The sequence below is a fragment of the Chaetura pelagica genome, unplaced genomic scaffold (genome assembly GCF_000747805.2).
Source record: "Chaetura pelagica isolate M959 unplaced genomic scaffold, ChaPel_1.0 scaffold72, whole genome shotgun sequence".
NCBI lineage: Eukaryota > Metazoa > Chordata > Aves > Apodiformes > Apodidae > Chaetura > Chaetura pelagica.
This window is the reverse complement of record NW_009952560.1, coordinates 2,461,501-2,486,739: the sequence shown is the minus strand read 5'-3', so window position 1 is coordinate 2,486,739 and position 25,239 is coordinate 2,461,501. Positions and strand designations below refer to the sequence as shown.

Below are 25,239 nucleotides of genomic sequence, written 5' to 3'. Positions count from 1 at the left end.
CAATTTTCACAAAAGCTCTTTGTGGCTATACTGAGGTAGTAATTTAATGCTAAATCTTTTTATTTTTTCCCCTGTTCCAGCTCCAAAATCTGGGCATCAACCCAGCAAACATTGGGTTCAGCACTCTGACAATGGAGTCTGACAAATTCATCTGCATAAGAGAGAAAGTAGGAGAACAGGCTCAAGTGGTGATCATTGACATGAATGACCCCAGCAACCCTATTCGAAGACCTATTTCAGCTGACAGTGCTATCATGAACCCTGCCAGTAAAGTCATTGCATTAAAAGGTATGAAAATCCCAATAAAGAAATATTTGAAGTGGATGGAGAGGTTTCTCTAAGGCTAGTTTTTACTTAAATCTCTCAGGAAACTTATGTGGGAGGATCCCCTACCAGTTTTCCACAGCTTAATGGGAACTTAAATTTAATGCATTTTTGGTTCTTCTGAAGGTAGCTGGGCTGTAGGTTTCAGTTGGGGCTTCCTGTTATTTAATGATCACTGGGATGAGTTTTTTGCTTCAGTCAGAATGCCTGCAGCTTCTGGGTGGGGAGAGCTGAAAGGAAAGTTCAAGCTCTATGATACTTCTGAAATTGTGTTAGAAGGAAGTGAAACCTGATCTCCTAAGCATATAAGGTCTATTAACTAAACCTGTCTTTACAGAAAATTAAGACTGAGGAGGAGGGAAAATACTCCTGGAGGCCTAAATCTGGCCTTGCTGGAAGAGGCTGGTGCACCCATTTGTGCATATTTATTATATCAGCCAGTGATAACAGTAAAACAATGCAGAGGAGACTTGTGTAGTGAGTAAAGCCACAAGGTCAGCTAACTGGGTATCTCTGGTGATACAGAGGAGAAGCATTCCTCTGGAGTCTCCAGAAATGTCTCTTTCCCCAGTGGGCCCAGGAAGCTCAAATACTGTCACTCTAGAAATATATATATTGCTAGTGGAAAGTTTTATATGTATTGTTATTTAAGTTTGACTTTAATACTGTGCTCCTGTTTTGTCACAACTTTAATGCTCTCTTGTGTGTGCAGACGGTGAGTTTTATTAATTGACTGTACTAATCTGTCCTGTCTTATGAAAAGAGAAAGCAGAATCAAATGGCTCAGATCTGTGGTGCACATGGCTGAACAGTTAAGCAACTGACAGCCTAAAATTCAGAGGTTTTTTATGCACTCCCAAACAAGGGCATCCTTAAGATTCAGAAAATTAATCCACTGAAGAACTCAAAGTCTACTTGAAGTATTGCAATCTTGGTACTAAGCTTTTTATAAACAGGACTGACCCTTTTGACTTAAGTCTAGATTTTGCCTCTTAATATGCCTTGCAGAGCATGTGGGGTACATGTTACCTGAATGTAACCTCCCTTGAGCCCAAAGCTCCAGCTGCACTAGATATGGAAATAAGCTGCCAGCCTGTAGCCCAAGTAGCACTGTGTTAGCCAGTCTTCTCCAAGCTCTGCAGAAACTCCTGACTCTGCATCTTGTGTCAATAGCTGAACTAATGGTGGCTTCTTAGTAAGCTAATCCTTGGTGAGTGAAGGCACTTGCCCATGTGGCACTGTGACTTTATCAAGCTGAGTTACAGTTAGCAGCTGTAGCAGATATTCTGACCTACATCTAGTTTCTTTAATAGTCCTTGTGGGCTACACAGACATGTGCTTAAATAGTTGTCTCCTAAGACTAGAGGTTGGTCAGAACCTTCCTTCTCATCAGGAAGAAGTAATTTCTTACATGCCACTGTGTTGTAAAAATTGGCAGCACTGACTGCAGAGGGGCTGTTCAGGATGTGTGTATGCACCATTCTGTGTAATTCAGAGAACTTTCCCTTTTACCCTCTAGAGCTTGTGTTGGTCACTAGATTCCTTTCCTTGCACAGTTTGTTAGTCTGGTTTGCAGCCAGTAGCTCCGTGTATCCCCCTGGTGCAACCCAAGGGTTTTGTTTAATGAGCCTGAATTACAAAAGCCCTCTGCCAACTTGACCTTTCCATGTTGTGCTTTTTTTAATGCTTAAAACAGATGCGGACATAGTGTAAAATGGCACTGGCATAGCTATCCTCAAAACTTCCAAGGGACTTAGCATTATTTTAACCTAGTTTTCATGTACATTAAGTATCATACAACTTGCTGAAGCTCTTGTCTCCTACCAAATTGTTTTCCACATCTGTTTGAATCCTCGGTAGTGGCAGATTGGTACGATGAGCCCTAGGAATGTGGTCTGGTTAAATGTAATAGCTTATCACTGAAGATACTGCTAGTATGTAACAGTGTTTCATTAAAGGAAGTTGTGAGGGTTTCATGTCATAATGCATCTCTTATACGTCTAACCAGTGCTTCAAGCACCAAGTGGAAGCTGCAGCCTGACTAACCATGGTGTGTTTTCTAGCTGGGAAAACGCTTCAAATATTTAACATTGAAATGAAGAGTAAAATGAAGGCTCATACAATGACAGACGATGTCACCTTTTGGAAGTGGATCTCTCTGAACACTGTTGCCCTGGTCACGGATAATGCAGTCTACCACTGGAGTATGGAGGGGGAGTCCCAGCCTGTGAAAATGTTTGATCGCCATTCCAGCCTCGCTGGCTGCCAGATCATCAACTACCGCACGGATGCGAAGCAGAAATGGCTGCTGCTCACTGGCATCTCTGCACAGGTAGTTCTCTGCTGCCACAAAAGGTCCAGAGCGTCTCTTTTTTCCTTCTGTCAGGAGCAGGACTGATACGTTTTGTTTTCTTTGTTAAAATATTGTTGGAAACCTAAATGCTTGTCCTGATCTTCCAACAACTAACTTAAAGTATAACTGAAAATCTTGCAGTAGTGGAATAAACAATAGTACAAGGTTAAGAGTCTGAAGTGATGCCCTTAAGACAAAGCATGGCAAGGTACTTCAGCTTGATATGCCAGTGTATTTACCAACACTAACTTAAGTGAAATTACCGGCCAAGTGCTTGTTTTTCCTGACTTTTTTTTCTGCCTGGTCTAGCAAAACCGTGTTGTGGGAGCAATGCAGCTGTATTCTGTAGACAGGAAAGTATCACAGCCAATCGAGGGCCATGCAGCCAGCTTTGCACAGTTCAAGATGGAAGGCAATGCTGAAGAATCCACTCTCTTTTGTTTTGCAGTAAGAGGGCAAGCTGGGGGTAAGGTAAGACTTGGTTCTCCATGTGCTGCACTCTTTAATGACTGCCCTGCTTATCTGCTTCTAGGAAAGCAAGTGGTTTAATGCAGTAAAATTGCCTATAGGAAAAGAAAAGGGCTGTGAACTAGTGTACATCTAGTGTACATGAAAGCTGGTGCATACAGAGCTTCACAGCAGGGACTACTTGATGCAGCAGGAGTCTGTCATGAAGTGAGGTGGCATGTCATGATCAGCCTAATGAGCTGCTTGGAACACGTGACTCAGCTTCGCAGGCCAGGCTTAAGGGAAAAGCTGTTGTAATCTTTCTTTGATGCTGATCCTTAGTATCTGGCTTAATTTATTTCTAATTTATTGGATGAAAAAAATTAAGCACTAGTGTTAAAAGGCTAATTAGTGGTCTAATACTAAAACTTGTAAGTAGCTAGGAGTAACTGGGGATTGTACTTGACTGTTTCCTTCATCTGTGGTGCATGAATGCAGTGTGCCATTCCTTTAGCCAGTGAAAATATTTAGGAAGACTTAGTTTATCTTTGAATAAGCTTGGGATTAAGGCTGAGCAGCAAAGTAATTGCCATATCTTCATTGTTGAATCTACTGTTACATCAACTAAGCACAAAAACTAACAGACTAATCTTGTGTACTACACAGTTGCATATCATTGAAGTTGGCACACCACCTACTGGGAATCAGCCATTTCCAAAGAAAGCAGTGGATGTCTTCTTTCCTCCTGAAGCACAAAATGACTTCCCTGTTGCCATGCAGGTATGACAGCCAAAAACAAGAGCACAAGAACGAGTCTGTAGCTTTTGGTGAATGTGATACTGTAACAGGGCACTGGAAGCCAGACAGTCAATATATTGACCTGAGGCTTGACACTAAACTGGTTTGGTTTTTAGTAGTTTTAAGGTAAAGGTGAAGACTGTAACAGCATTAAAAAGCAACTCGTTCTTATTTATGGAAGAATATACATGTATATTGTCTGTCAAGCTTTTGAAACATCATTCTACTGTGATAATACTCAAGGTATTAAGTAAATACACCAGCATTTTCAGTTGTCCTGAAATGGTACAGCTATCTGCTGGTTCTTATAAGCATTTACTCATTTTATCCCATACCAAATTTGATTATTTCTGTCTTGCAGATCAGTGACAAGCACGATGTGGTGTTTCTCATAACAAAATATGGCTATATCCACTTGTATGACTTGGAAACTGGCACCTGCATCTACATGAACAGAATCAGTGGGGAGACCATATTTGTTACTGCACAGCACGAAGCAACAGCTGGAATTATTGGAGTAAACAGAAAGGGACAAGTAAGGAAGCTTGGCCTGGAAGCCACTTGTTTAGCTCATCCCACTGGCCCTTAATGATTCTCTGTAGTGTCCATATCACTGTCTAAGACTTCCAGACATTAACAAGACAATGATAGAATGAGGAATATAGAATTAGTGGGTAGATGAACCAGTCTGCCAACATGTACAGCTCTGCCACTACACTGAACTGATTTCAGAGGTTACCTGTTGAGCATGGATAACACAACAGAAGATTTGTTCCTAGTTTATTCTCTGGGACTGGTTACTTAAGACACTGAGTACAGGTTACAGAAAGACAGTACTTATATCCCTGTTTTTCTGACCTATGTAAATACCTCCCTTTTAACTAAGGCTAATTGCCTGCCTTGATGCAGTAATGGGATGGTAGAGGTTCTCTATAATTGGAGGTCTATTTCTTAATTAAAATGACAAGACTCTGCAGTTACCAGGGGAGGAAAAAGCTTTCCACGAGGCTGTTTTAGCCTTTGACTTCTTATATTTGGGCTAACTAGAACTTTTCCTTGATGATTTATTCAGGTGCTGTCAGTGTGTGTGGAAGAAGAGAATATTATTCCCTATATCACAAATGTGCTGCAGAATCCTGACCTAGCTTTACGCATGGCTGTCCGCAACAACCTGGCAGGTGCTGAGGAACTCTTTGCCAGAAAATTCAATGCACTCTTTGCACAAGGGAACTATTCAGAGGCAGCAAAAGTGGCAGCTAATGCCCCAAAGGTAATAGACTGATATTCAGAACCGTACTGAACTCTACTGACTTAAGCTTCTTGCCTAAGGAAAGCTCACTTAATATCTTAAGTGGCAAGACCAGAATCTTGTTACTGCTCCTGTCTTAATGTAATGATTGACGTACCTGGGAAGAACCTGTATGCAGTGTGCTGGGAATACTGATTCTACACTGGAAAAAACTTAAAGCTTGTATGAAGCTCACAGATGAGAGGAATAAGTGATGAAGTAATGGCTTTGAGGCTGAATGTTTCTGGTATTTATCTTCCCCAATGATTAAAAAAATGTCTATGAAAAGACAGCCTCTAGCTGAGGCTGCACCTGCAAACAGGACAAAAAGAACAGACTTAAGAGCAAAGTTTATATGCTACAGAGCACAGATGATAAGCTACAGTTACACTACATTCAGATGAGAGGACCTTGCTTGCAAGGGTAAAGGTGTCTTAATTCTGTAGGACAGTCCTCTGAACTTCACTCTGCATTGCTACTGAAATGAATTACTCTAGCACATCCTCTGTCAAAACATCTCCAAGGCAATGTCTAAGCTGATGTTCAGCTGTGCAGCTCTGGGCTGCCAAAGCAATGCTGCTGTACCAAGGCTTCCAAACTCCAGCTTGCTGCAGGAACTCCTGCCAAGCCACAATAGCAGCACAGAAAACTGAGATGTGTCTCTCTCTGGCAGGGAATCCTGCGTACTCCAGACACCATACGTCGGTTCCAGAGTGTTCCAGCTCAGCCAGGACAGACTTCTCCTTTACTCCAGTACTTTGGCATTCTGCTTGACCAAGGGCAGCTGAACAAATACGAGTCGCTGGAACTGTGCCGGCCGGTGCTTCAGCAGGGACGCAAACAGCTCCTGGAAAAATGGTTAAAAGAAGATAAGGTAAATGAGGGGTAGATGCTTTCAGAGTCTTGGACAGGGAGGGATGTTGCTGTTTGACAATCTCACCCCTAGCCAGTGAAACTCAACTGGTCAGCTCATCAGTGTGTTCTGTGATCAACCAGTTGAGCAATGGGTGTTTACCCGTATCACTGCAAGAGAATTAATCAAATGCTGTAAGAGCTTCACTCATTCTACTTAAAATTACAGCAGGGTGAACTAAGTGTGGAAAGCTTCAGAGCTGCTGCTCTTCTTTCCCCAACCAAGTCAGGCTTCTTTAGATACTGACTTGCATATACATTGAGTAGTGCTTAGATGTCAATAATTAACTGAAGAAACATGCTGATACAATGTATTGCCTAATTCTTTTTTGCTATACAAATGTATTTTTTACTCTTGTAGAACAGTGCAAGAAGCAGAGCCCACTAGATCACTGCTGAAAGAGTCAAATAATGTTGTTAAACTGGGCTTTAAATATCTTTTAGAGAAGTCCAAAGGGAAGAAAAATGAGGAAGATGGTAGTGCATTTCAGCATGGCACTGTCAGGGTGGACTGACTGTTTGTATCTTTGAACAGCTGGAGTGCTCAGAGGAGCTGGGAGACCTTGTGAAATCTGTAGATCCTACCCTAGCACTGAGTGTCTATCTGAGAGCCAATGTTCCAAACAAGGTCATCCAGTGTTTTGCTGAAACAGGACAAGTCCAGAAGATTGTTTTGTATGCTAAGAAGGTGAGAGGAAATTAAATTGCTATATTTATCTTGTATTTAAGAATAATTGGTGTATGCTCCAGAGTAACTAGAAGTAACTGGGGGGGAATCAGAGAGCCTGTCCAGTACCTCCTGTGGCTTAAGAGGAATTGTTTATGAAAACTGCTGGGCTTCTTACATGTATCCTTTCATACTTCCTTCTTCCAAATGGAGATATCCTGACTGGGTTAGATAAGCTAAGTAGTTTTTACTGAGCTCTGAATTTAACAAGGTGTGTGCCCCTGTTGAGTTACTGCTTTTCTTTCTCTCCTCAGGTTGGATATACCCCAGACTGGATCTTTTTACTGAGGAATGTTATGCGGATCAGCCCTGATCAAGGACAGCAGTTTGCACAAATGCTTGTTCAAGATGAAGAGCCCCTTGCAGACATAACACAAGTAAATAATTTCATTGCTATGAAATGCTAACTTCAAAGCTTGAAGGTGGTAAGGGGATCCATACTTTCACCATCAGAGATTTTGAACTACAAATTTGCATTTACTTTACCAGGACAATGCTGTTTCTTGTGTAGTTTTCAGAATACAAAATGACAGCTTAGTGCAGTGCCAGAATAAGCAGTTTAGCTTTGAAAGCTGCTCTTGATGTTACTTTGAATATGCTTCCAGTTTCTAATCAAAAGCCTACATTATTTTTCAGATTGTGGATGTCTTTATGGAGTATAATTTAATTCAGCAATGTACAGCCTTCTTGCTGGATGCACTGAAGAATAATCGTCCCTCAGAAGGTCCCCTGCAAACACGTTTACTTGAGATGAACCTCATGCATGCACCTCAGGTGAGCCTGAAGAGTTAGGGTGGGTCAGGCTTGTCTGTAGCTAGACTAGCCACTACACTCCTGGGAGTGTTTAGGATCTAAATGTAACTTTTCAATATTCCTTCTAGGTTGCAGATGCTATCCTGGGAAACCAAATGTTTACTCACTATGACCGGGCTCACATAGCTCAGCTGTGTGAGAAGGCTGGCTTGCTGCAGAGAGCACTGGAGCACTTCACGGACTTGTATGACATCAAGCGTGCAGTAGTTCACACTCATCTCCTCAATCCTGAGGTAGGAGATCAAATATCCTGAATCTAACAAAAGCCAGGACAATTAGTAATTGCTTTCAACATGTGGCTTAAGTGCAGAGTGTTCTACTTGGGTCTAAAATGGCTTATGTGTCTTTGCAGTGGTTAGTGAATTATTTTGGTTCCTTGTCGGTAGAAGACTCCCTGGAGTGTCTGCGCGCGATGTTGTCTGCAAACATCCGGCAGAACCTGCAGATCTGTGTCCAGGTAGCTTCCAAGTACCATGAACAGCTGTCAACACAGTCACTCATTGAGCTGTTTGAGTCTTTCAAGAGCTTTGAAGGTAAGTCCATGCTCTTGCCTGTAGCCAGTGGAGCTAGTGCTCACCTCATCATACTTTGTATATGAAGAACCTGTTTATCAGTTTTCCAAAAAACGCATCGCTCCTTGACCGAGTGACTTGGCAGTCACTGCTCTAAAGTGGTCAAGTATTATGGCATCAGCTTTAAGTGAACTTGAGCTGTTGGAGGTGGGAAAGAGCTTTTGCACTGTGTGCTTGTTTTAGTGAAAGGTGTGATAGCTTTTGGGCACTAGTTTTGTTGGTTTGTTTGGTGTTTTTTTTTAAATCCTTGCTCCTGTCTATGGGGTATTTGGGAGGCACGTGCTGGATGTTTCAACAAAGCTGACCTACAGCAGTAGATGATGGGACCTCAGCATTTATCGAAGTTGCATGTGACACACTAGTCTGTGTAAAATATGGGGAATTACAACAGTCTTAACTCAGCAATTTGTCTTTGTAAAACAATTACAATGCTTGAATCTTTTTTTTTTTTCAGTTCTTTGTAAACCTCTGCAGCAGTCATACTCAATTTTTCATAAAATTGTAACTTGGATCAAAACAGCTTTTAAGCAAACCTTCTAACTTGGGTGCTTTAGTAGATTAACATGTTGACTGTTTCCCTCGAGGTTTGTTTTATTTCCTGGGCTCTATTGTAAACTTCAGCCAGGATCCAGATGTGCATTTCAAGTATATTCAAGCTGCATGCAAGACAGGACAAATTAAAGAAGTGGAAAGAATCTGCAGGGAAAGTAACTGCTATGATCCAGAACGTGTTAAAAACTTCCTCAAGGTAATGTTTGGGCTGTTTGGGGGTTCTAACAGAATGTGGTGTGTGTCACTAGTGAAATGAGGCAGCTCTGTGAAAATATAGATGAGCCTTGACCTTTGCACTAAAAGGTCTGTCTGTCCTCTTAAACCAGAGTTACCTGCCATGTTGGCAGTACCTCCTAATAGAGCCTGACCCTGGAACAATATCTAGAAGATGGAGAATCTGTTGGATCAGTTCCTCACTGCTCTTAGTAAGGTTAACCTGACTTGAACTCTTAAACTGTAATAATAGCACCAGCTTATCTAGACCTTGTTACAGATGTCTGCTGTAGAGTAGGAAGCAGGCAACTTGGAGATTGAGAACAACCATAATGCCAAATGAGTTCATCACTCAATTCTTATTTACAGCATAATTGGCTTCAACTGAGCAGCTACAGGAACAACAAGTGAATGGTACCAATTTATTCCATAAATACTTTCAGAGTTCAAGGCTGATCTATCCCACTCATCTTACTGAAACTTCAGCCAGGTGAACCACAGTTTAGCTCTGCTAGGATATGCCAGTCACTGTAAGGATGTGCTGTTACAGCTCAGGTTCAGAGCAGGTGCTGAGATGTTTCCCCAGTGTGGCAGAAGATGTGCTCCAAGTTCTGACCCTGGAGCTTCTGTCAGTGCTGAGCTTATTGACAAATGTAACACTACTGGAATTATCTGAGAAACAGTGTGGGAGGGGAAGACTTTATCTGGGAGCATTTCCTGCCTTCATGTTTGTCAGTTACATAGCACAGCCTTAGATTCTTAGTGATCATATCTGAAGATGGCCACACTCTTCAAATGGGAATTCTATAAAAAGAACCTGTCACCAAGGTGTAAGGTATGTGAATTCATCAAGCCACCTGAGACAAGTTACCAAGCTGTCAAATTCCTGATGAAAGCTATTGTTTTTTGTGCTGTTCCATGTCTGGAATGTGCAGGACATGTACCAGGTAAATCTGCCAGTACAGGCCTCGCTGTGTAAAGTCCTTTAGTGTGATTTATATGTAGGATTATATTCTGGGATGTGCATGTTTGAATAAGTGATCTGAAATATGCATCCAGAATACTGTCTGCTGCATCAACTGAGCTTCTGTACTGTATGACCATTGTAATCTTATGCTGAAAGTTGGAATGCTTTTAGGTAATTAATCTGATTAGCAATTTAAGTAGTACTGCTACTAGCTTGATTCTTACTGTTGTCTAAATCAATGGTTGGAAGGTATCGCTGCACACATGGCACTTGAGGTCAATTCTGTATAAGTTTTACATTATGATCCACAACTTAATCTAGTCTTGGCTAAATTCCATTTGAAATCCCAGAGTGCTAATCCTGCACACCAAACGCCAGTGGCAGCTAAAAAAGCTATTTGTAGCTTAGGCTTGTAATAGTTGTTCTGTGTTGTAAAATTTGGTAGACTCTGCCATGCAAAGGAGCAGGGTGGAACCTCCGGAAGTTTCTTGCTGTAGGCCCTGAAGTGGGTGTGACTACATCTATTTCCAGACAGTTGAACAGTAAGCTGTCACAATTTGGTTGACTGAGTTTTAGCTTCCCAAATTCAGCTGCTCTAACAGGGTGGGGTTTTTTGTCTGCTTAAACCTGAGAACAACCAGATTACTGAAGCTCTTCTCTTTACAGGAAGCTAAACTCACTGACCAGTTACCGCTCATCATTGTGTGTGATCGCTTTGACTTTGTCCACGACTTGGTGCTGTACTTGTATAGAAATAACCTCCAAAAATACATTGAGATTTATGTACAGAAGGTAAGTTACAATTTGTCACTTGCCTTTAATGAGTGAAACTGATCAAGCTTTCTAGTATTATGTGCAACTGTAGGATTTATGTTTTCAAGTATTCTGCAAAGAGCCTCATATTTGAGATTGACATTTAAGTACCTACTAGTGCTCTTGGGAAGTTAGTCTTTATGTGATTCAGATCTTATTTATTGTTCACGTAAGCTGAGCAGTAACCCCTACTAATGTGCATCCTAAAGGAGGAAGACTTGGTAGAATAACCTTGGAGCTACTAGGGTAATTTCTACTTGCAACATTTTAGAGGGGGGAGAAGTTCTCCTTTATACTTTGTGCAGGGACAAATTAACTTGCTCAGAAGCTCTTCCTATGGAGACTGAGCCTTAGTGAGCCGCTGAGCTGTGGTAACTGCTGCTGACTGAAGAATTCATTTTCAAGCTTGTTTAAAATCTCAGGAAGCTGGGAGTAAAGGCAGGAAGATGAGCTTGATCTTAACAAGCAGATGTTATGTGTACTTCTAGGAATAAGAACTGACTTGCTTATACTGCATGAAAACACACTGACTTAATTCAATGATTCTGTTTAGGTGAATCCAAGCCGTCTGCCTGTTGTTATTGGGGGACTGCTTGATGTGGATTGCTCTGAAGATGTGATAAAGAATCTTATCCTTGTAGTGAGAGGTCAATTTTCGACTGATGAGCTTGTTGCAGAGGTTGAGAAAAGAAACAGGTATTAAACTTCTACAAGTCTCTTGCCACTGCCAGACTGACAATGGTTGTACTGCTCATCCATCAATGCACATGCTCATTCCATAGCTAGACCTGGTACTGGCATAGCAAGGAGCTGCCATTGAGAGAGCAAGCAGCAAACACCTGCTTTACTTCTTGGCTGATGTGGGAACCTCCCTTAAGCAGCCTCCAGATAATGAGTCTTTGGCATGTGATGTTCTGCAGATTGTCTAAAGTTACAGCATTATAATAATAACACCCAACAAAGGTCAAAATGGAGCACCATAACTGGTTTAGTTACTGGCTCCATCCTTCACTGAAGTGACTTCCACAGTGAAGAAACAGTGCAAGTGGATACTTGTTTTATTCTCTCAACCTCTCTAATGTGAAAAATGCTTCTTTCTAGGCTGAAACTGCTTCTGCCCTGGCTGGAAGCAAGAATTCACGAGGGTTGTGAGGAGCCTGCAACTCACAATGCCCTGGCCAAAATATACATTGACAGCAACAACAACCCAGAAAGATTCCTGCGTGAGAACCCTTATTACGATAGTCGTGTTGTTGGCAAGTACTGCGAGAAGAGAGACCCTCACCTGGCCTGTGTGGCCTATGAGCGGGGACAGTGTGATCTGGAGCTTATCAATGTAGGTGTGCCAAGGCAGCAGACCCGTGGGTTAAGTTCTAGCCTGGGTATCGTAGGAGGGAGGTTCAGATTTATGCCTGACAAACATTTATTTTCTAAACGGTATAAAGCTAGGAAGTGCTCACTGGTTATAGAAAAAGTAGTTATTTAAACCTCTGTGACTTAGTGGGAAATGGGAGACTCCTCTGGACATCCTAGAATGGGAAGATAATGGAAGTAGCAAAACCTGAGATTTCTAGTCTGCAGCTCAAGCAGCCTTATTTGATGTTACAATACAATGAGCTCATCCAGTGTAGGCTCCATAGCTGTGACTCCACTCTGAATAAACTTTGCCTTTCACCAGGTGTGCAATGAGAATTCCCTCTTCAAAAGCCTTTCCCGCTACTTAGTTCGTCGTAAAGACCCTGAGCTGTGGGCCAGCGTACTGCTGGAGAGCAACCCCTACAGAAGGCCACTAATTGACCAGGTATCACTGACAAAACATCAAAATCCTTTGCTGTCCTATCTTGACTTGCTAGTACCTGACTTAACCGATTTATTAATGGCTTGCCTCTGCCTCCAGGTTGTGCAGACTGCACTGTCGGAAACACAGGACCCTGAAGAAGTGTCTGTTACTGTGAAGGCCTTCATGACTGCAGATCTTCCTAATGAGCTCATTGAACTGCTGGAGAAAATAGTTCTTGATAACTCTGTGTTCAGTGAGCATAGGTGTGTAGTCAGTTTAAAACTAAGAGAAAACTTAAAATTATACCTGATGCAGGTGTTAAATTGCTGTCACATAGAACAGCAAATAAGCTAATACCCTCTGCAGAGGGGAGGGTGAATTTCTTCCTCATTTCTTGGTTGTGCACTCACATGTTCTTTCTCTGTTTAGGAACCTGCAGAACCTCCTCATTCTTACAGCTATTAAGGCTGATCGCACCCGAGTCATGGAGTACATCAATCGCCTGGATAACTATGATGCTCCAGACATAGCCAACATAGCTATCAGCAATGAGCTCTTCGAGGAGGCCTTTGCCATCTTCAGGAAGTTTGATGTCAACACATCAGCTGTACAGGTATCTTAAAACCTCAGTCTGTAATAATTCCTTGTGACATGGGCGTCCTCACGGGGGGACTGTTAATTTGTGACTTCAGAACTTAACACTAATTAGCAAAGTGATCAAAGCTGCTCAGCGTGTTGTTTTATGAAGCAGAACAAATGTGTATTGAACCCTTTAAGTGAAACTTTGTGAGCATCAAATCACTTGTGCTGCCTGGCTTGTGTGGAGTGCTCTGTATTTGAAAAGCAGCTGTGGATCCATTGAGGAACTGACGTAGAACACAGCTCAGTGTCTTGTAAAACTGACCTTTCTAGATAGTGGCTGATCGTGGTGACCCTTTCTTTAGGTATTAATAGAGCACATTGGAAACCTGGACCGTGCGTATGAGTTTGCGGAACGCTGCAATGAGCCTGCTGTGTGGAGTCAGCTGGCTAAAGCACAGCTGCAGAAAGGGATGGTCAAGGAAGCAATTGACTCGTATATTAAAGCAGATGATCCTTCCTCCTACATGGAAGTTGTTCAAGCTGCCAATGCCAGTGGTATGATGAAGCTTTCTTTTAGTTTTTGATGTTCAGCTCTTTTGTGTGGTCTGTTCCTCAAACTGCAGTTCTGCCAAACTCCTGTCTTGATGCAAGCAGAGGAATCTGGTCCTCTGAAGGCTGCTCTAAATGAGAATGAGAAAAGATGGTGTATTATGTTTGTAGATAACTGGTGGTCTTGCACCTTCTTTAGCTAGCTGGACACTTCTGTCAGAGCAGTTGGTACTAAAGGCGTCTACATGAAGTTAAATACCGGAGTTTATTTACTAATATGATTTTAATATTCTAATATATCATGTACAGTATCAAGACTGGTCCCAATTGTTGGGGAATAGCTGTAGAAATACTTATGTCAAACTAGATGGGGCTGGTAGTACAGCTCAGGTGTTCTCAGTGGGGCGTAAACATTCTGAACTCTGTTTCATAGGAAACTGGGAAGAACTGGTGAAGTATCTCCAGATGGCACGCAAGAAGGCCCGGGAGTCGTATGTGGAAACAGAATTAATCTTTGCTCTGGCTAAAACAAATCGTCTGGCAGAGCTGGAGGAGTTTATCAATGGACCCAACAATGCACACATCCAGCAAGTGAGTGAGACTGGGTTTCAGTTTTTCTGGGTCACAGCATCAGGCTTCTTAGGCCTTTTAACCAGAGAGGTGTCTGGACTTCTGTCTCTTTGGATGTGCAGATAGATACTGGGCTTCAAAGGCATTTCCATTTTGATAATGGCTTGAGCACTGTGCAAGCTCTTGACTGACAAGCTGCAGGAATAACCTCGTCATGCTCTCCTGTAGGTTGGTGATCGTTGCTATGATGAGAAGATGTATGAAGCAGCTAAACTCTTGTATAACAACGTGTCCAACTTCGGCCGTTTAGCCTCAACCTTAGTTCATCTGGGTGAATACCAGGCAGCTGTGGATGGTGCTCGGAAAGCAAACAGCACTCGCACATGGAAAGAGGTGAACTTTCATGCTTGGATAAGTTAAGGGACTTCAAAGCTGTGGTCTCTTCAGGATCTTTGATTATAAGTAACAATGCAATTGTCAATTCCAGGTCTGCTTCGCTTGTGTTGATGGTAAAGAATTCCGCCTGGCCCAGATGTGTGGGCTCCATATTGTAGTGCATGCAGATGAGTTGGAAGAGCTAATTAACTATTACCAGGTAATTAAGATGACTCCTGTTATCAAATTATTTTGTGTGAACCTTGAAGCTCGAAATCTGCAGCCAAGTTGGTTGCTGTTGGGGAACATCTCTAACTGCCTGTATCTCTCAGGATCGTGGCTACTTTGAAGAGCTGATAACGATGTTGGAAGCAGCACTTGGGCTTGAGCGAGCACACATGGGGATGTTTACAGAGCTAGCAATTCTCTACTCCAAATTTAAGCCACAGAAGATGAGGGAGCACTTGGAGCTGTTCTGGTCCAGAGTCAACATCCCCAAGGTGAAAGTCTTAGGCCTTAAATTTAACTTAAAGGGTGTCTGTCAGGACTGTCTGTACCTCAGCTTTTTGCAGTAGCTCCTGAGGCACTAAAACCTGAGCACTGATGGCCACTGATAGCAATATATTATAACTGTAATTTCTGATATGCCTTTTGCTTAGGTTCTGAGAGCTGCAGAACAAGCCCATCTGTGGGCAGAGCTGGTTTTCTTGTATGATAAGTATGAAGAATATGATAATGCCATTATCACAATGATGAATCACCCAACTGATGCTTGGAAAGAAGGCCAGTTCAAAGATATCATCACTAAGGTATTGCTTTCCTAGTGAAATTAGGTAAATTACTTGCTATGGGAAAGAGAACTGTTCTGAATGTGCACCCTCTCATCTCTAGGTGGCCAATGTGGAGCTGTATTATAAGGCAGTGCAGTTCTATTTGGAATTTAAACCTCTGTTGCTCAATGATCTGCTCATGGTGTTGTCCCCTCGGCTTGACCACACCCGTGCTGTCACCTTCTTCACAAAGGTAACTTTCCTACTATCCACAGCAAAGAAGTTGCAATTGGCAAAGTGTTTAGCTGTAGTAGCACTTAAAAATGCTTAGTTACTTCACTGCCTCACAGAGAAAATGTTAGGAGACCTCTACAAAAGTTACCTTAAATTTATCTACCCAATTCCTTGAAGGTCAAACAGCTACCTCTGGTCAAGCCTTACCTGCGCTCTGTTCAGAATCACAACAACAAATCAGTGAATGAGTCCCTGAACAACCTCTTCATTATTGAAGAAGACTACCAGGTATGTCTTGTCTTGAAATGGTAATGTCTGGAGTGGGTAACAACTTGCATGTTGTATGTGCTTCAAAGTAGAAGCAGCTATTCCTGAATTTCAAAGTTTATTCTAGCTGGCTTCTGTGTCAGTATTAGCCTGATGTTCTGGGTGTGTGTTTAATGACTAGAAACACTGGTTTTATTCTTATTTTCAGTAAATCTTACCTGCTTGCTATTTACTTGCATTCCTTAAGTGTATGTTCTTTGCTACTTCAAACTGAGCTAAGGGTGACTAGCCAAGGATTAAGTGCAGAACTGTTACTGGTTTTGTAGGAGCTTTTTGGGCCCTTCCTGGTGGGGATAGAGTGGCTACTTTGTTATTAGTGTGACAGATCAGCTTTTATTGAAGGCAAGCAATGGATGCTCAGGAAAGAACTTGTAGTAAAAGCAGTTATGGTGTCTCAGCTGTTCTACTGTTTTCAGAGAACAGATGTCTGGTGTTCAGAGACTCTTAACCTCAGCAATCACTAGTGAAAAACACTAACTAGAATAACCTAAACTATATGTGTGTCAAACATCAGCTTCCCCCCCCAAAAATCTGGCTAGAATACTTTATCCTCCTAGAAGCAAGAATACGGTATGAAGACACATGGAAGATGTTTTCATCTTTGTGGATGCATTTGTACATCTGAGTTGTAACTTTTTCTTCTTAACTCAGGCTCTTAGGACTTCAATAGATGCCTACGACAACTTTGACAACATTTCTCTTGCTCAACGTTTGGAGAAACATGAATTAATAGAGTTCAGGAGAATTGCTGCCTATCTCTTCAAAGGAAACAATCGCTGGAAACAGAGCGTAGAACTCTGTAAGAAAGACAGACTGTATAAGGTAAGACCTGTACACAGCTCTGGCTTAGCATATTTAACTTGTTTGGAAACCTGTGGCTTTCAATAAAGCTGCATCTCTTTGGATGCTACCAGGTGGTACCTGTTGCTAATCTGGCAAATCTTGCTTCAGAGTGGCAGTAGATGGACAGATTTCTTGGAAACAAGTCATAGAATGTCTCCTCTCTGCTCATGTCAGTACTAGATTGTTGCTTAGTTAAGTACCAACACATGTCCGTGGTTGTACAGTGGCACCTGAGGCTAAACAGACTCCCTCCTGTTGTAGGATGCAATGCAGTATGCTTCAGAATCCAAAGATACTGAGTTGGCAGAAGAGTTGTTGCAGTGGTTCTTGCAGGAGAACAAGAGAGAATGCTTTGGTGCTTGTCTCTTCACCTGCTATGATCTCCTAAGGCCAGATGTTGTCTTGGAAACAGCGTGGAGGCACAACATCATGGACTTTGCCATGCCATACTTTATTCAGGTCATGAAGGAGTACTTGACAAAGGTAAGAGCAGGTGCTTCTCCAGCACTGAAAGCTTGTTAGTCACTGTGGTGTCTGCCTTGAGACTGTCTGCTTGCTACTAACATTGATATGGGCTTTGTCAAATGTCTGTCTGTCCATGTCCACACTTATTTTTCAGTCCATCTGGGGAGAGACTTCGCCCTCTAAGAGACTGAAACACTTGCAGACTCCACTCTACCTACCAATTACAGAGCCTACATCAGTAGCATTGAGCATGGGCAGTGTCTTGAAGTAGTTCCAAGATTCAGGCTTTTTACATGTTGTGTCAGTCAGGAATCCTAGCTGGGATCAAACAAGCTCTAACCAAATTCTAGACTGTGTACTAAAAAGCTTTTTAACTACATCTTGAGTTCACTTGGTCTGCTGTGCATTTAACTCTAAAAGGTGGCTCTGATACTTAATGGCACTAATTATGATTCAGCTTTTGTTTGAAGTGACTTAGGCTGGGGAACCTATTTGGCAATGCTCTGACAGACTTGAACAAGATCTGAGTAAAATACCAACTGTCATCAGGGAGATTTGCCCAGCTGAAGCTTTTAGTGTATCTTCTAGTGAAATGCTGTAAATTCCTTAATAATTAGTACTAAGAAGTAGAAGTTTGGTCAGGCTTGGATCAGTGAAGACTAGAGTGCCTTCATCTAGAAGACTTGCTTGGCTGTTAGGTCTAAAGGCAGGACTGTTTTGTAGTCCTGGAGCAATCTGCTCTCCTTAAACATGGCATTCTGGGGGAGGTGGGGAGCTATAAGCACTAGCACTGCTGGTCAGACGTGCCTGATGGATCAAGCTGGTACCAGGCCTCTTGAGAGTAGTAGTCTTGGAGTAGGATCCTTAAAGATTAACATTTCATGATCTGCTAAATGATGAGGATGTAATATAGTGTAGTTAAATTGATGCAGTGAAATCTAGCAACAAGCAGAGCTGCCTTTCTAAAGCAGATACTTCTGGTGTACCTTTGGTTTTACTCACCTGTACCTTAATTATTTCTTCCCTGACGCTTTTGTTTCTGCCTTATATGCTAAATATGGAATTTGATTTTTCTAAGCTGCACCTTCTGAATTCCTTTGCAGGTTGATGCAATAAAGGAAAAGGTGAAAGTTGATTCTTGTTTTCCATCTTTAAGTCTGGAGGACTAAGTCTAAGGATTCTGCATGAGTTTTTTCTTTCCTATGTTTACTACACTGCTGCTACTGCTTTTCCCCAAAAAAATATCACTAAAGCATATGCAAATTATTTAACTCTACAAGTAGCTAGTGCTGTAGGACCAAAGTAGATTCATTTGCTACTAATAAGCTAATAGATCCTCAGGAAGGGCATACAGGTGATCAGTTGGATCACAGTCAACCAGGTATCAAAAGGATACACAAGCTCTACTATTTGACAGCCAATCTGACTGGAAGAAGCTCTTACAATAGGAAATAATTAAGTCTTGGGACACTGTCTGAACAATAAATCAAGATGACATTTGCTAGTTTAAGGACTGTGATCCAGCTCCTGATCTCTTGACCATTACTAATGTGTGCTGACAGTAGGCAGAATAGATACTAGCTGCTTCAGAAGAGACTCTTCCTCATTCAGGTGTCCAGTTCTCATGGTGCTAGTTTAACCCACAAGGTGCTCTAGTTCACATGGCAACTTGAAATTTCAGATATTAAGACAAGTCTGTGGTTCTCTTCCCTGTAGTAAATTTCTTGTAGTTGTGCAAAAACAGACTGCCTTCCAAGCTCTTCAGCTTCATTAAACTTCTCTTGCTACCTCATTAAAAAAAAAAAGGGTAATGCTTATTGCACTTGTGAGGCTACTGTTGAGGCTTGCCTTTTGCTGTGCAGTTTTTGCCTTCCAAAGGGCAGTCTCTAAGGTTCCTGTCCATCTGCTGCTGTACAAATGCCCCTGATTCTGCTTAGACCAGAGGTCAGCCCTAGTGAGTCTTCCTTAAATGTGGTTCAGCAAAGGTTAAACAAACTGACCAACGGCTTGAAGATGGACTAAGTACAAACTGCTTCTTGGTGACAAGATGTCTGTAATTACACCACTGGAACTTAAGGCTAACCTGACTAAATGTGTAGTGTAAGGTCCTTCAGCAGCTAGTAAGTGAGGCAGTAAGAAAGCGTGTGTGTGAAAAAAGGTAATTGAACTGCAGTGTTTGCATAAACTACGCATGTGTAGCAGTCATTGCAATTACATCCCACTGTTCCTGAAGCTACAAGGCATTGCTGTGGGCTGCGTGTGGTTTTCTGGGGGGAGCCTGTATGGCAGTCATCTTCAGACCTCACTCTTGCTTCAGTACTTTTGCCTCTTTTTCATGCACACATAACACAGTAACATTGAATGCATGTTACTTTTCCTCTGCAGCTTCTTGCAGTCCTTGTGGAAAAGCCTTTAAAACAATCTTGCTACAAGTGTGTAGGGTACTGAACCTGGTGATGCTCAAGCAAGTGGTGTAAGAACCATCCTGCAGGCTGGTTTCAAACTTGTGCTTGTTATTGTAAATACTTGTTTAGCTCTGAGGGGAGGCATCAAAACTGGGTCAAAAATGCATTAAATGTCCTGGGCTGGAGGCTTTCTATGTGTGTGTAAGCCAAATGCCTCTGCTTAGTAGCAAACTCTGCACATTTCTCCTTGGATTTGCATCTCTAAACTTGTGCTTCTGTGTTCAGTGTGTTGCTGTTTGAGTTAAAAACAGTGCAGTTCTCAGCACGGTGTCTGGAAAGGAGTCTTGAAGCTTTGGCACACACTCCTGTGCACTTTGACAGCAGCAAGCCAGATACTGGTGTGAGGCAACAAAAAGGCTTGCAGTGAAAGCCCAGTAAAGGAATGAACTCCTAAAGCTTGGGACTTCTGCCACTCCCTGGATTTATGCCTCAAAAGTTACAGATTAACAGGTTTATGGAGCACATGTAACTCACAACTAAATGGAAGAAAGCCTTAGAGCTGCCTGCAAATATTTGCTGATGTAGCACAGTTAAGCTGAGAACTGTTCAAATCATGGATGTTGGTGTAGCTGAATAAGTAATGCCAACCCTGTGTAAGTACAGGAAACCTGTCTTCAAACTCCTTTATTAAGGATGCAAATGAAAGTTTAATCTGGTTTGTGAGTTGTCTTACTGTCTTAAAAAGTAATTGGCATGATTGTCTCTGACTTGATTCTAAATCTTACCTCCCAGGTAAAATATCAATACCTAATTTTTGTGGTTTTAGTTTCAGGGCCTGCCTTAGCCTGTAGCAATGCTGAGTTTCCTTGGAGCTGTTTTAGTGACAAGCAATATTTCACTACAGAATGAGTTTCTTCTCTTGCCTTTCTGTAGGGGTGGGCTAACAGCACCATTGCCCAGGCTGTGCCACAGAGGGAAGCTGGCTAGGCTTGTCTTGTGTCTGTGGATCAAGCTGGAACACGTTGAGTGTTTGTGGGTTTAGGCTGACTGCCACACAGTTCTGGAGTGGAAAAAAGCAAGTCTTATACACATGCATTCTCTGCATTTGAACTGAAATTGCATGAGTGAATGGGTTTGGAAAGTGAAATCTTGAGGCTCAAGTGACATGTCGGATGCTATTGCAGTCTGCAATTACTTTGTCTCAGTGTTTTATTCAGGGAGACTTCTCCAGGACTGGGCATTATCTGGGCAATTGCTCCAACGCCAAAGGTCTCCAGCTGATACTGTGCTAAAATCCAAGTTTGTGCCTGAAGGCTGTTGGTTTGAAGCAGTTGGAGCAGCAGTGATTGAGCTTACTGATGTCAAAGTAGCTCTAGTCCAGTGTGGGACCTTTCATACAAAGCTTCAGCCTGGAGTGAGCTTTCAAAGAGGTTCCACAAATCCCTAAATCAGGGATTTTTTTTCAGGAAATGGACAATCTTGACTGCACCAGTACCAACATTGCTACTTGAATTGATCTTAACTTGTAAATGGTCTCCTTTTCTTGATGGGTGTTAACATACCACTAAGGCTTTTCCACTTCTCTGCCATGAATTAAGTACCTCTTCTGGAGGAGTGTTTTTAATTGTTGGTCTCCATTCCAGGTGGATAAACTGGATGCATCAGAGTCTTTGAGAAAGGAGGAGGAGCAAGCTACGGAAACACAACCTATCGTTTATGGTAATGCTATTGTTCATGTGTTGGCAGTAACACATCTTGTTTCTAAAACACTTCTCTAGTCCTGGTTTTTCCCAAGGAAGTCCTTGGAAACAGGAACATTCCTCATGTGAAATCAAGTCTTGAGGGAAGGTGTTCCAAAATACTAGATAATAAAGTACAATTCTAACGCTGCTGCTAAGGTTGGAGGTGGATGCAGGATTGAAGATTGTCCTAGCTCAGACTAGGGGGTCACTGTTAAACATCCAGATACCTCCAGGGAAGCTGCAGGAATTCTCCTGCCTGAACAATCTGTACTGAGGAATAACAATGAAATTTGTCTTCCAGGTCAGCCACAGCTGATGTTGACAGCAGGACCCAGTGTGGCAGTCCCTCCACAAGCACCTTTTGGCTATGGCTACACTGCACCTCCCTATGGGCAGCCCCAGCCTGGCTTTGGGTACAGCATGTAGGATGCAGCACAGTCCCTTGGGAGCCAGTGTCTTTTCTTACTGAAACTCCACCGTCCCTCCCCGCTTTAACTCATAACAGGGAAAAGCAAAGAGTTCAGCCTCGTGTTCTTGTAACCTTTTATTTCATGAAGGACTGGTTTTTTCTAGCGCAAACTGTTTGAATCACTTCTGTTAAAATCTTTTTCACATTCCATGTCATTTAGACTTTACTTTAAAAGGGGAATAGTTTAAACAACTCTGTTCAAGTGGGCTTTTGCAGGACTGCTTCTTACCATTAAGTCTATCGTGAAGATTCTGATTTGCACTCTCTAGTGTTAAACTCTAATATTGAATCTTAAGTTCATTGTATGTGAGCAGCTTCCAGTATGTACTGTCTATTCTTAAATGCATTTAAGTCTCACTGTATATTGGGAGAAAGCTAAAGCCAAGATACTTGTATTTGACCTTGCAAGACTGCTGACCAGAGACAACACTAATCAGCATATCCTGCCCTGGATTGCATAGCTCTCAAAGAATTTACAATGCATACAGACAACCTTGCCTGACTTAAAAAGTACAAGTTTTGGGATGTTTTTTTTTTCCTTAACCTATGCAGGTTTTTCCAGTTATGCATATAGAAAATGCTAGTGTCTTTTTGCTCACTCCATATGTAACAGATGACCTTATGTTGTGCTGTATCCTGTGCTTTTGTGGGACATTCCATTCAGGAACAGAGCACCATGATTCCAATCTGTGTATTTACTAACCCTGCCCTGAGGTCTGTGTATGTTGGATATTGTGGTGTTTTAGATCACTGTTTTGAGTGTACAGAAGAGAGAATTCAAGCATATTGCTGTTCAGTTTTGTTTGTGCAATTTGAAATTACTCAATTTAAAAATAAATTACTGGACTGTGGACATGCTGCATAGTGGTAGCTTCACTTTACTGTCTTCTGAAAGGACCTTTGAACTCAAACCAAGTATTACAGTGCTAGTGGTGTGGGCCATTCAGGGGTGTCAGGGGCCACTGGAAGAGCAGCAATGGAGACCATTAGTGGTGTCTTGCACTGAGGGGGCAATACAAGGAAATGTGTAATGCTTTTTCTAGAGAGATTATGCCAGAGAGAAGAAAATAGCACTTTTCAATAGCTGGCTGCACTGAGGTCAGCTACAGCAGATTTGACCAGATGATTTGTTAGGATTGTAGTAGGGTGTGTCAGTTAAATTGAGATCATGTTCTAGGTATGTAAGTTGCCTTAAATATATTTAGCTTCAAATAAAATGGACTTAAATGTTTCTCTATGAATACTGTCATATTTGAGTGTAAAGAGTGTTAAGCACTGCCCCTTTTCCTGATAGCAGTAGAAGCTTCTGTCCACCAAGCTGTCCTCAGGGTTGGGCTCCAGCTCTGTCCTCCTGGCTCCAGTGACCTCTACAGTTGGGCTGTGGGATCCTGTCAGCAAGTGCTGCAGCAGCTCTGTGTGCAGGGATGGGTGTTGGCAGCTGGGGGATGAACCTGCCATGGGCTGTAGGTTTGTGTTCAAGAGTGGGGTGGAGCAGAGGTCTGCAGGGGTAGTGTCAATCTTGGAAAAGTGTTATGCCTAAATAAGAGATGCAGAATAAAAATGTCTCCATTCTCTGTTTGTTACACTTGCATTTCAACCCCTCTGCTCTTCCCTCAAGGTCTGCAAATTTGACTTGAGGGAGACAAATCCTTCTGTTCCTCTTTTATGTTTCACAGGAAGAGATGGCTGAGAGGCTGAGGAAGATGTGCTCCACAGTAGAATTCTTACAAGAAGTTGTGTTATAAAACTGGCTTGTATAAAGTCCATTTCATGACAAGTGCAAGGAACTTTCCTTGCTCTGTGTTGGGGCAGAATTTACCCAGAAGCCATGATCTGCATGCTCTGAACTCTGCCCAGCAACATCTGTGACAGTATCTCCTCAGACCCAAGGAGACCTGTTAATCCCAAGTAAAAAGGATTTAAGTTAGTCTCTGTACAACAACCTCTTTATATGTGGGGTAACTCCCTGCACTGGGTGTGCTGACCTCCCTACAGATCCTGCCAGGACAGGAGCTGCACAGACATCTCCAGCCAGGCGTGTGGCTCACAGCTGCTCCCCACAACTGTTACCTGGCTTTTGAGGTCAGGGCTGCAAAGCCTGTTGGACTTGGTCAGCTTCAGGGCAGTCACAGCTTATTGCATCAGCTCCTTGGTTAGAAACTGAGCAGGAAGTTGCCCACAGCTCTGTGGGATACCTTTAACTGCTTTAGCAGTTCCTCTTTTCTGAATTAAGAAAAAAAAAATGCTTCTGTGAGGCAGGAGGGGTCAAGGTATAACACAACACGAGACAAATACATTTTACTAATGCTTCAATTCAGTCAGTAAACCAAACTGCAGAATCCTCAATTAATTGCACAAGTTTTTGTATGGGTGGTTATTCCTGCCAGCCCCACTCCCACCCCACTCAGCCCAGCATTTTCTTTCCCAGTTTAAAGCACCACACAGAAGCTAAAGAAACTTAATGATTTGCAAATTCAAATCTCTTAAAAAACCTGGTTATTTTATTTATACTGAGAGAACATATGGAAATATCCCAGACTTGGGTTTTATCCCTTCAGTAGTGACATACACTAACACATCTGGATTCCTTTGGTACCTGGTTTAGAAGAGTTTCAGGTGACCAGAAACTTTATCTACTACATCAGCTGGTCCTGGTCCAATCCCAAGGACTGTCTGGGAGCCTGGAGCTATCTGAGTGCGACCTGCATCTTGGATCAGGCTCACAGTCAGTCCAAGGTGTTTAGCATCAGCCAGGAGCTGGATCAGAGTCTCTTCATCGGGAGCTTTGAGGACCACTTTAGGTTGCCCACAGTATTCCCACTGCTTCAGGAGCTCAGGATTTCTTCTCTGCACTTGCTTGTAGGCAGAAACAGCCGCGTGGGAACACTGTGCTGCGACTTTACCCTTCCCCATCTTCAAGTCATTGCGGACAACCAGCACCATCTTGAACTCCCCAGACTCCCCCACGGTGTCGGCTTCGCTGCCCAGGCTGTTGGGAAGGGCCATCACCCCGGCTCTGGGCTGCCTGAGGAGCCTCCCACGGATGCCCCATCCCAGGCACACCCCGCAGGCAACTCCAGCGATGACGCTGAGGAGCCCGGGCTTGGACAGGTAATCCATGCTGGGCTGCAGAGACCGGCTGTGAATCGGGCTGGGGGAAAACGACAAACTTAGGTCATCAAACACAGAATCCCGGATCGGGGCGTTAAAGATCATCCAGTTCCAACCCCCCTGCGTGGGCAGGGACACCTCCCAGAACAGGTTCCTCCAGGAATGACCCAGGCCTTGGGATGTCCAGACGCACCTCCCGCCTCCCCGTTCCTCGCCCCGTGAGGGGGCAAAAAACCCA

At 42.7% G+C, this 25,239-nt stretch overlaps 2 protein-coding genes across 3 annotated transcripts; one reads left to right on the top strand and one right to left on the bottom strand.

The window, feature by feature from the left end:
- Window positions 1-80: 80 nt before the first annotated feature.
- CLTC (clathrin, heavy chain (Hc)) lies at window positions 81-23,122 on the top strand. Of its 2 annotated transcripts, XM_010009065.1 has the most exons (32): window positions 132-288; window positions 1,037-1,039; window positions 2,388-2,656; window positions 2,987-3,148; window positions 3,791-3,904; window positions 4,284-4,457; window positions 4,995-5,192; window positions 5,884-6,084; window positions 6,658-6,810; window positions 7,104-7,226; window positions 7,486-7,623; window positions 7,731-7,895; window positions 8,015-8,195; window positions 8,819-8,982; window positions 10,633-10,758; window positions 11,333-11,475; window positions 11,881-12,115; window positions 12,458-12,580; window positions 12,677-12,822; window positions 12,989-13,172; window positions 13,504-13,696; window positions 14,124-14,281; window positions 14,489-14,653; window positions 14,748-14,855; window positions 14,968-15,135; window positions 15,295-15,444; window positions 15,527-15,658; window positions 15,817-15,927; window positions 16,618-16,788; window positions 17,071-17,292; window positions 21,323-21,398; window positions 21,723-23,122. In XM_010009065.1, exons 1-32 carry the CDS (start codon window positions 132-134, stop codon window positions 21,845-21,847), a joined length of 4,938 nt encoding a protein of 1,645 aa, XP_010007367.1. In that variant the 3' UTR covers window positions 21,848-23,122. The 2 variants fall into 2 exon arrangements, with proteins under 2 accessions (XP_010007368.1, XP_010007367.1); XM_010009066.1 differs by lacking the exon at window positions 1,037-1,039 and having other exon boundaries at window positions 81-288.
- Window positions 23,123-24,491: 1,369 nt separating this feature from the next.
- On the bottom strand, window positions 24,492-25,010 carry PTRH2 (peptidyl-tRNA hydrolase 2). Its single transcript, XM_010009064.1, has one exon. It carries the CDS (start codon window positions 25,008-25,010, stop codon window positions 24,492-24,494), a length of 519 nt encoding a protein of 172 aa, XP_010007366.1.
- Between the last annotated feature and the right edge of the window lie 229 nt (window positions 25,011-25,239).